General features: G+C 32.3%; 1 protein-coding gene across 2 annotated transcripts; it reads left to right on the forward strand.

Moving 5' to 3' along the window:
- Nucleotides 1-263: 263 nt before the first annotated feature.
- Nucleotides 264-7,432, forward strand: LOC131949285 (uncharacterized). Of its 2 annotated transcripts, none has more exons than XM_059311107.1 (6): nt 264-287; nt 4,805-4,906; nt 5,188-5,302; nt 5,446-5,505; nt 5,932-5,997; nt 6,163-7,432. In XM_059311107.1, exons 4-6 carry the CDS (start codon nt 5,472-5,474, stop codon nt 7,062-7,064), a joined length of 1,002 nt encoding a protein of 333 aa, XP_059167090.1. In that variant the 5' UTR covers nt 264-287; nt 4,805-4,906; nt 5,188-5,302; nt 5,446-5,471; the 3' UTR covers nt 7,065-7,432. The 2 variants fall into 2 exon arrangements, with proteins under 2 accessions (XP_059167090.1, XP_059167089.1); XM_059311106.1 differs by having other exon boundaries at nt 265-287; nt 5,443-5,505.
- Nucleotides 7,433-10,939: the final 3,507 nt, after the last annotated feature.

Consider the following 10,939-nt stretch of genomic DNA (forward strand, 5'->3'; position numbering starts at 1 on the left):
TGTTCTTATTATGTTTTATTAATAATACAAATAAGAATGGAGATTTAACCTAAATCATAAATATAATCGTAAAAAATATTTTCAAACTGTTTATTTTTTAAATAACTGATTTTAGTTATATTGTTTATTGTTTCGCAAATGTGCGAATGTTCATAAGGTACTGGCCAAACGGGAATGTCTAAGACATATTAAATAAGATCGGGAAAACCTAAGATTACGGAGTTTACGTGGCACTAAAAAAACACTATGAGGAATCCGCCATAGTCCTATACGAACTGTTGCTGAGGGTATGTAGGCTACTTATTTCTGTACCTAGTTTTATTAATTTAGTTGATTTGATTGTAAATTATAGATGAATTTAAAAACAAATGTGTCTTAGTATGGCAGTATGTGTTATAAGAAAATAAGTATGCAAATTATTAAAAAGTAACCGATATAAAAATAAATGTGCGTATAATTTTTCTGATAGAAATAATATTAGTCAATCTTATACATTTTATAACGACTAAGTAAAGAAAATTGAAAGCCTATCATGAAACTTCGACCAATCTGCACCAAAGGAATTCAACTTTGCTACATTTTTTTTTCAACTTTTTAAAAAGAATACAAAAAAGCAGATTTAATATTTTGCTTCATAAATAAAAAAAAATCGTTAAAAATATGGGACAAATTTTTTTTTTGAAAATTAATCTATATTAATATATATCTATATACAAAATTAATTTATATTCAGCCCCCCCCCCCCCACCCCTCACCACACCAGTGGCGGAACTAGAAAAAAAAGGCTCCCCCGCAAAAAAAATTTTTGGCCCCCCCCCCTATATGTATATATATATATGTATATATATATATGTATATATATATATATATATGTGTGTGTGTATATATATAAATAAATAAATAAATAAATAAATATATATATATATATATATATATATATATATATATATATATATATATATATATATATATATATATATATATATATATATATATATATATATACATATATATATATATATATATATATATACATACATATATATATATACATACATACATATATATATAAGTAGCCCGCTCCTCTAAATTTTAAATAGTCTATTACCTGAGTATTTTAATCAATTTTATAGCAATGTATAACCACTCTGAGATAACGAACCAGATAACAAAGTCAACAATAAGTCCTAACTCATTTCGGGCCCGTAATAATCGTGTTTTACAAATGTTTGTATTACGTTTTATGGTTACCGAAAATTGCCACAATAATGTTGGCTGGTCAAAATTATATAAACACGTAAGCTTGATTTTGCAATGGTTTCTCGCGTTATGTTTATTTTTATGATTTTTTGTATTTATATTATTAGTTTTGAATACATTCATTTTTATAGCTATAGAATTCTTTAGTATGCCTCATTTAAATAATAAATAAGAGAATAAATGGCTCTTTAATTTACATAGTACAAAACTATTTAAATGAGCTTTATGGGCCCTTGTGTTTTAATGAAGGGCAGTAAGTCATGGAAGTAGTATGAACGTTTGCCTATCTTTCAAAGCAGAGCTCTTGTAGATTTTATATTTTTCTACGCAACAGTGTGTGTTAGTTACTGTAGAACAATCACTGCTATAGTAGACCTGTTTGTTTTTTACAAAACCACTATCAAGGTGCACGAAAAACATTATTTATGAAAAGAAAATTCATTGTTTTTTTGGTCGGAATTGGGCCCCTAAACGTCGTGGGCCCCCCCGCATTGCGGGGTCTGGCGGCACTGTAGTTCCGCCCCTGCACCACACACTCTAAACGTTGCTCTGTTTGCCTTCCCATTTTCTCTGTGACACATTAAATAATATGAACTGAAATATTATTATTTGATTTATTCTTAATAAATTAAGTCAACTAAAAATTATACATCTATCATCCATATATCGTCCGTGGTTAATATATTAACATATAGACTTCATTTTTAGCTAGCATTTGCCGGTAGGCAGCTGAATGGCTGTTTGAATTGGGTGGGTGTGGGGTGGGTAGTTACTGATTTTTTGGGGCGCTGAAAAATTTAACTCGTTTGTGACTAGTTATTTTTTGCGGAAGAATAGAGTTCACATGGGGTGGATTAAATGTGTGTGTGGTTTTTAAAGGAAATAAGGACGTTCTGACGCAAATTTATTACAGATGTTTTTTAACCACTAGAAACAATAACATTTATATATATATATATATATATATATATATATATATATATATATATATATATATATATATATATATATATACATACACATGCAGAAGATAATATTAAAGTTGAATATATTATTCATATGCAGATGATTAAAATAACGTAAGAGATATAAAGAAATGTGTGTATTATTTTATTATTTTACTGGTATACACGTATACCCATTAAATTAACTAAGTAATAAAAATTAAACAGCTATCATTAAGCTTCGACCTATCTGCACACATAGGATTTAGCTGTGAATTTAACTTTTTAAACATTATTAAATCTGCATACACAAAAATTACATATTTAAAAATATAACACCCCAACCCCCACCACAGAAACTTAACTTTTGCTCTATATTTACCCCCACCCCCACTCCCCGTGCGTTTTGTTAAACGGTAACAGTGTTTTTAGGATTGTTATACAATATGTGTGTGTGGGGGGGGGGGGCTAAGATGGAATTACGGGACTTGTTCTAGAGTAAAATTGTGTATAACTTTACAAAAATGTTGCCAAAGGTCAGTCTTCTTCTTCGTTCTTAATTATTAGTGTTGAAGGGAATCGAGATTTATCTGCCAGTGGGTTTGAACTCGAAACTTTGTTCGAATTTTTCAACCATGAGCTTTTTGCCCCCCCCCCCCCCCCCCGAAATTTTTTTACCGCCCCCCCCTCCCCCCCGAACGAAATGAAATTTATATAATTTATATAGAAAATATATACTTTTAACAGTGTCCGCCCCCCCACGAAGAAAGTTTACCGCCCCCCCCCCCCCCGAAAATTTCAAGTGCCCCCCGGAGAAAAAAGTCTGGAAGAAACACTGTTAATAACTAACCAATGGTTTTACTAATTCTTTTCTTACAACTAAAGTACTTCCATTAAATAAAAAGATAATATATACTAAATTAATTTTCTTATAGAGTCTATAAAATATTCCACGAAACAGCCCCCTCTTACTTATCAGATCTATTTTCTTTTAACATAAAATTAAATCGTCGTCTTAATTTACCATTCCCATATTCAACTTTTTTCCAAAAACATAGCTTCGCCTACTCTGGTTCTAATTTGTGGATCAATCTTCCTAATAAAATAAAGCTATCTAGATCTGAAAATATATTCAAATCTAAACTAAAACTAAAATTATTTAATGACCTAACTGACTCATTGTAACATTTCTCATTCATCTATTATATTCTCTTTTTTATCTCATTATGTATGATAACTATGTAACATAGTTTCTTTATTCCACATTTTTAATGCTATGTTACTGCTATGTGTTATTGAATTGTTTTATTTGTTTAAACGGCCAATGTGAAAAAAAGGCCTTTGTGCCTACAATTGTAACCGTTGTTTGAATAAATTTGAATTTGAATTTGAATTTGCTCTTGATTTACGCTAAGACAGAGCTATGTTTAGATAACATAAGGAAATTGCGCTAAAATTGTCACTAGACTTTTTATTACCTTGTTTTTAATAATCCCGGTAAAATAGCATAATTTCTCTAACTTAGGCTTATGGCCTAAATGGCAAGTTGGTCGCTAAATTATGATATCGATACTCCAAAAAGCAGTTTTACAGCAGACGATCATTTCGCGTCTTTTCATTAGCAAACTGCCAAACTGGTCGGGTTGGCCTACACGTCTTAGAGTTAGCAATAACATATTAAATATTAATTAATTAGATAGTAGTTAGATCTAGATGTAAAATGCAAAACGATTAAGGATCTACACTTTATCTACATTTATAGATTCTAGTTAGATCTAGATGTAGATCTAGATCTAGATCTATATACTATATAATATAGTATATAGAGAATCTAGAAATCTAAAATCTAAATCTTACTTGAAAACTAGATTTTGAAGTCCAGGCCTGCATCTAGAATCTAGATCTAGATCTAGAATCTACTAAATTATATAGAACTAGATAGTAGATACTATCTCGATAGGACTAGACTAGAGATAATCTAGATCTAGAGACAGAGATCCTAGATCTAGGCTAGACTACTCAAGACTCCTAGCCTAGAGTAAGAGAAGAGTAATGATGTTATGTCTCTCTACGATTTCTGGTTTAAAGTTTAAATAAAACTTCTTTTAAAACTAGATCTAGATCTAATCATTACTTGAGTCTAGGTTTGAACTTCAAAGTCTAGAGACAACTAATTTAATAAACTGTATAGATCTAGACTAGATTTAGATCTAGACTAGATCTAGATCTCATCATAGTACTCTACTCTACTAAGTAGGCCTTCTAGAATATAGAATTTACATTTTGAACGACTAAACTTGAAACATTGTAACAAATCTAATTTCTAATCTAGATTAATCGAGTTCAGCATTCTATAAGAGAGTGCTTATTCGTAGTTTTACTTGTTTTGACTTCGACGCGGATTTGAACTCGAGACTTTTCGGTCAGCAGCCATTGATATATAATGGAATAACTACTTGTATAAGTAAAGGCCAAAGGTGTTATATTTCTTAACACATTCTTAAGTTAATTGCATGTCTTTATTTACTTCATAATACTTTAAAGGTTTAAAGGGTCTATGTGTTTATCTAACCTTAATTGTATGCTTTCATGTTTTGAAGTTTTGTCTGCTGCTGTGTGTTCAATGCCATTCCTTCCTATCAAGAAAAGAGGTTGTATTTATTTTAAGGACAACATTAAAGTGGTTGAGCTGTGTAAATATTGTAAGCCATTAATTTTTTGAATTATGATAATAATGTTGATAAATGCTTCATAATTAAATTTATTTTAATTTTTGGTATTATATTTTAAACAAACACAAGTATATAGTATAGCTTATTTGTTAACATAAATTTTATAACAAAAATCAGCAACTCTTGTGATTTTCTTTTATCACCACACTCTAATCAATATTAATGTAAAATGTTTAGGCCTATTTTATTATCATCATGTAATATATATGTATTATAAAAATTATGATGTTAAACTTTGGTGTATTTTACAGAGCATGATTACAAGGTTTCATAGCTTTCAGTTTATTCCAACAACATTTATTTGAGAACAGAAAGGTGTGTGGTGTATTCAAGGCTCAAGCTGAATCATTTAAGAGTCTCCACATTGTAAGTGTTGAAAAATTTAGAAACTTCCTTTTTTTATCTCCTATAAATATAACTTTCTTATAATTAATACAAACCCTAAGATGTTTGTAGAATTTTTAAAATTATTACTGGTATATAATGTTACTTAATGTATATTACAGCAGCATTGGCCATTGGTAATTCCTACAGAATGCCAAAAAGAAAACAGGAGTCTTCAAGTTCAGGTAAGAAAAAAGTTGACTTTAAATTCACTTAAAAATGGTCAGGTAATTTATTTTACAATTCTGAAATCATCTGTTATTGCTTATCAAGCTGTACAGTTAAATCATTTGCCTAATGTTAAAATAAATGTAATAATATTAATTATAGCTTTATTTAAAAACATTAGCATTAGGTAGAGAGGCCTTTCTTCACATTGGCCGATAAAAACAAATATTAACAACATATTAACCAATAGTTGATTAAATATTAAAGACAAAGCAGATAATCAAAATGTGGAAATATGTCTGTAAAATGTACATACTTTTCTATTATTTAAATGGCATTTAATTGTAGGTATCTGCATTTTAAATAGCCCCTGTTTTAAATGTAATTATGTCATTGCGTATTACCGTTTGTGAAAACTTATCATTCTCATACACTGCTTTCAGATCTGGCATGCTGTGAAAGTCAAAATAAAAATATCAGGATTGACCAACAAAGTGTGTTTTGTCGAGGTAAAATACATTAAAATTTAAGGCAAATTAAAGTGTAAGAGGAAATATATATGCCCTAGTTTGAACATCTGGATGACTTTACTATAGCTTATTAAAACAAAAAGTTTTTAACATTAAATCTAATATTGTCTTTGCTAGAGAAATAATTTTTGTTTGTTTCTGTAGGAAATCATGAAGCTGAGATGTGCTATGGAGGAGAAGCTGATCTACACAAACATGTTACTGGCTGTAAGAAGAATCCAGGTCACAAAGGTTTTATACCTCTTAAAGATTTCAACGCAAATTGTCTCCCCTCGCGTTACCATGACGACGACCTCTTGTCTGAGACAATCAAAACATTGGCAGCCCTAACTGTCCAGGTAAAGACTAAATTCACCAGTCTAAAGAGACCAGAGTTTTACCCAGGTACTCAAGTTCCATATCCATTTTATAATGACAGAGGAAGTCACGTGATGAGGTTAGGGACGGGGAGAGTGTGGTGTGTGGACAAGTACACAAAGAGAGACAAAACTTGTTGTTGTGCCAAGTGTCAAGTCTCTGCCACACCCAGCAAAGTGTGGGGAGAGGTTCTTGTGATAACAGCCACACACGTGGTGTTTGATGACAGTGAGGCGAGACAGACCAGGTGTGTTTTAGGTTTTGATGACAATAAAAGTCCAGTGGTCAGTCTTGATGGCTGGGAGGTGAGGGGTGGGGCGGACATTGAGAAAGACTGGTGTCTGTTGAGATATGTGACATGTGACTTAGAGTTGGTTGAGAAACTGGACAAGATGTGTGAGCGTTTTTATTATCTACGTGGGGAAGCAAGGGACAAATACAGGAGCTTTGTTGATGTGGACAAGTTGACCGTTATAGTGTCACATCCTCATGGCTGTCCTAAACAGGTCTCTGTAGGACGATGGACACGCAAATGTCAGAGGTATGGCAACACCAGGTACTGGTACACAACATGTACATGTCCTGGCTCCAGTGGAGCGGCTGTCTACAGGCTGGAATATGACAGGTGGAAGTATTACCATCCCCACAGTGGATCAAACTCTGAAGGAAATTATAGTGGGGGGTGGTGAGACTGATGTAACTGTTAGTTCTCTCCCCTTGTCTACACAATGTAAACAAACAAAATGGCGGAACCTATCCCGTCTTTAAATTGTTTATGTTAAGACTAGCATGTCATGTAAACATGTTATTACATTTAAATGATTAAAACAAATGTTTTGAATGGTGTGAACCGTTTAACCTAATTAATTTGAATGTACATTGATGGATTGTAGAGTTTTTTTTTTGTTTCAAATGTTTTAACTAATTTGCTAATAACTTTTGTCGTCATATACCTATAGGCTGTCTATTACCTGTGAATTAAATATAACCGACGTGCTAAATCGCATATTCAAACTGTTTGTTTTTGTTTACAAAATGTTCACACTAAACGACATTAAATGGTAAAAGAAAATATCTTTCTACTGTTGTTATTTGAATCTTTGTTGTCTGTTGATGTTTGAGTTGTTGTTAAACAGCGCATGTTGTGATGTCGATGTTCGCTTCGCGCCAGGCTGCCATGTGTTGTAAGTTTAAGCTTTACAGCAAAGTCAATTTTTTAGGCCTAATATACCTGTTAGACTAATTTCAATGAGATAATTAGAAAAAATATGGAATTTCTAATCATTGAAAATTTTTTGACACATTGCATAATATATTTAGATACTTCGCCGCTTCTATACCTGCTCCAATAGAAATATAAAGTGAAATAGTAGTTTGATGCTGTCATTGACTGACGTTAGTGTAAACATTGTTGTCATTCTCCTTGACTAGAAATCTTTGAGCAAAATGATTGTTATATTATAAAACGACTTGTGTAACAAATTGATAGATCGGCAGTGATAGAACAACTAGTATGACTTTATAACAATGAATCAAAGTTTTCAAACTTAAAACTGTAAAGCAGGGCGTTAATAAGCAACTGGAGAAATGGGACCACATGGTCGAGTAAAAGAGAAAGCGCATTTGTCCCCAAGGACACGAGTTCAATTCCCATGTTCGATTACCTTTCTTGATGCACAGATCTGATGTGTACCTGGACATGTTTGGAGAAACATAATTCGGCTGGGTGTTCTGTGTGGACGCAATGACGTAATAAGTCATGGGTATAACACCAACACATCAATTCTACTTTCTCTGCCGAATTGACCGCATGATATGCAACTTAAAAGAAGTTGGTCAATCTAAATATAGCATGTAACACAATGTTTAACACAAATGTGTTCAAATATCGATTCATTTTCAGTATAGCATGAAGATCAATTATGGCCAATATCGGTTTCTTGAGTTTACTCTTTGTTAAATACTTTGGTTAAAACGATAAAACAAATATATAAAATAAACATCCTTTGACAAAGCTAAGCTATAACTAATGCAATCTCTAAATTGGAAAAAAAAACTACTTTGTGGTCTAAGGGAAGTAACAATAAAATAAAGATTGAATGACAAGTATTTACATAGTTGTTTCCCTGTTTGATTTAATTGAATCGGTACACAATAAAAAATTATCACCCCCCACTCAGCTGGCAAAATACATGTTTAAAATATTTGAATGATAGTCCACATTCTAGGTTCAGATTAAGTCAATTTTAGCATAAAGATCGGTTGCTTGCAGTCATATCTTTAAAATCACTTTCCTATGTTATAGCCTACATCAGTTCCTGTAAGGTAAGCAGTTCTTATGTTGTTAGGAGAAAAAAAAGGTTTATAACAGAGCGAATTAAATTCGAAAATAAGATACGGACATCATATTGTTACCGTTACAGAGTATACTGTACATTGAACAGGTGAAGTAGAGTTTTTCAACAGTGACAGTTGTAGATTTATTTTATTAAACGTTTACCGCAAAGCTGTCAAATATTGAAACGTTCTTGATGAAACAGTTTTTTGAGTATCAAAATGTGCCTGTCTAACTCAGATACAAGTTGACGTCAACTGTTCAGCAGATAACGTCAGCATCTCCAGCAGTAGATAGAGCGATCAACTGTTAGCCGTGTCATCCTCTACCTAGGTGGCGACTGTGAGCCACATACATTACCCACGCGGTGTGTCACCAGCAGTAGATTGGGCCTTCCTGGCGGTGTATCACATATGTGTAAAATTTTATTTGCCTAAATGAATCAGTACTTACGTTATTGGTATTTTAGAAATCATACAATGTGTAAATTACCCCATTCGATTATTTTAAAAATTAAAATTAATTCAAGTATAAGATCTTAACCGGTAATATGAAATGTCGTCTACATAAATGAAAATGTAGTCAAGATATAGTATTACCAAGGATATAATGTGAAGTAGCATTTAAATGTATAAGAAATCGATCAAAAGTCATATGCCTGGAAGATAAAAGAATTATTGATAAAATCAACGTTTAAACATTAAACATTTGTATCGATACTTTGAATGTTTTTAAGTAAACGATACCCGAATATTCAAGAATTATAAATATAATCACCGCAGTTAAAAAATTTAAAGTTAATTTTGATATTATACATCTTTAAAGGTTTCAGCTGCTGCTTAGTTTTTTGATTGATCAACCGTGCAGCCTTTTCTATGACATGATTAGTTGTAAAACTGTCATCTGAAAGGTTATACTTGTTTACTTAATACGCCTATTTTTAACACATCAGTTTATACATGATTATTGTTCTTTAATATTTTAAATATCTGTGACTAATAGCTAAGATATATATATATATATATATATATATATATATATATATATATATATATATATATATATATATATATATATAAATATATATATATCATATATATAAATATTTGTATACGTTTTTATATTAATACGCCCAGGCGATTGGATCCCCGCAAAGTATCTGTATGTCTTGAGAATAGTCCACAAAATCCATTTGCCATCTCTATGAGCTCGAGACAATCACGGTCGCCCTAGCAATTCTCCATCTCTGGTACGTCATCTAGTCGATACCCAACATATATGTTAACTAAACACAAGCTAGCAAGCACTTGATTCTCTTAATTATTTATTAAAGTAAGACATACTAAATAATTATATATCTATAAAAATGATTTTTTTTTAAATTAATCATATAAACACAAAAAATCATTAAAATAAACATAAAGCGATAAATCATTGCACAAATCAAGCTTACCTGGTTATATACTTTTGTCTAGCTTGCCTGTTAATACATATTTCTATGTGTCTGTCTTTTATCATTTTCTTCACAATTACACATTTCATCCGTTCGCCATGAAAAGTTCTTGAGAATACTCATGGGAAGGTTTCTGCATTTGGATGGCCACGCTCATGTAGCAGGGTAGTTGACAGAGTTTCCCAGCGGCTATCTCAGCACTTGGGATCTATTGATTGGGTGTCCTGCATGGGTGGACATTGGTACTACTTGACTCAAGGGTCCTAAAGCACCAGGTGCATGCGCTGTCATCACAGTGGTCGGGTTACCAGGAACACCCTCAGACGTGAGCACTATGGCACCCTCACACGTGAGTACTATGACACCCTCACACGTGAGCACTATGGCACCCCCACACGTGAGTACAATGACACCCTCACACGTGAGTACTATGACACCCTCACACGTGAGCACTTTGGCACCCTCACACGTGAGCACTATGACACACTCACACGTGAGCACTATGTCACCCTCACACGTGAGCACTATGGCAGCTACGTTCGTGTCACAGAGGGGCATGCATTAGAGAAACGGTAGGCCACTACACATTGTCTTATTACTAAGCTAAAATTTACACGGTTAATATTGATTCAATTATCCAGATTTTTAAATTTGTAAGTCCAGATAAAGAAATAAACATTAAACAGCAGAGATGATCTTATTTAGATACTTTGTTAATCTTTATCGCATTGAGGAGAAAAAAAGAGAAAATGGTAATATATAGCCTACATATTGTG

This window comes from Physella acuta, unplaced genomic scaffold (assembly GCF_028476545.2).
Source record: "Physella acuta isolate Inbredline_101_S28 unplaced genomic scaffold, ASM2847654v3 ptg000686l, whole genome shotgun sequence".
NCBI lineage: Eukaryota > Metazoa > Mollusca > Gastropoda > Physidae > Physella > Physella acuta.

What these genes read in the sequence shown, in the direction of transcription:
- LOC131949285 (XM_059311107.1), top strand. Translation starts at nt 5,472, where the DNA reads ATGCCAAAAAGAAAACAGGAGTCTTCAAGTTCAG. An exon ending in ACAGGAGTCTTCAAGTTCAG is followed by an intron (nt 5,506 to 5,931) that starts GTAAGAAAAAAG and finishes CACTGCTTTCAG; the next exon opens with ATCTGGCATGCTGTGAAAGT. An exon ending in ACAAAGTGTGTTTTGTCGAG is followed by an intron (nt 5,998 to 6,162) that starts GTAAAATACATT and finishes TTGTTTCTGTAG; the next exon opens with GAAATCATGAAGCTGAGATG.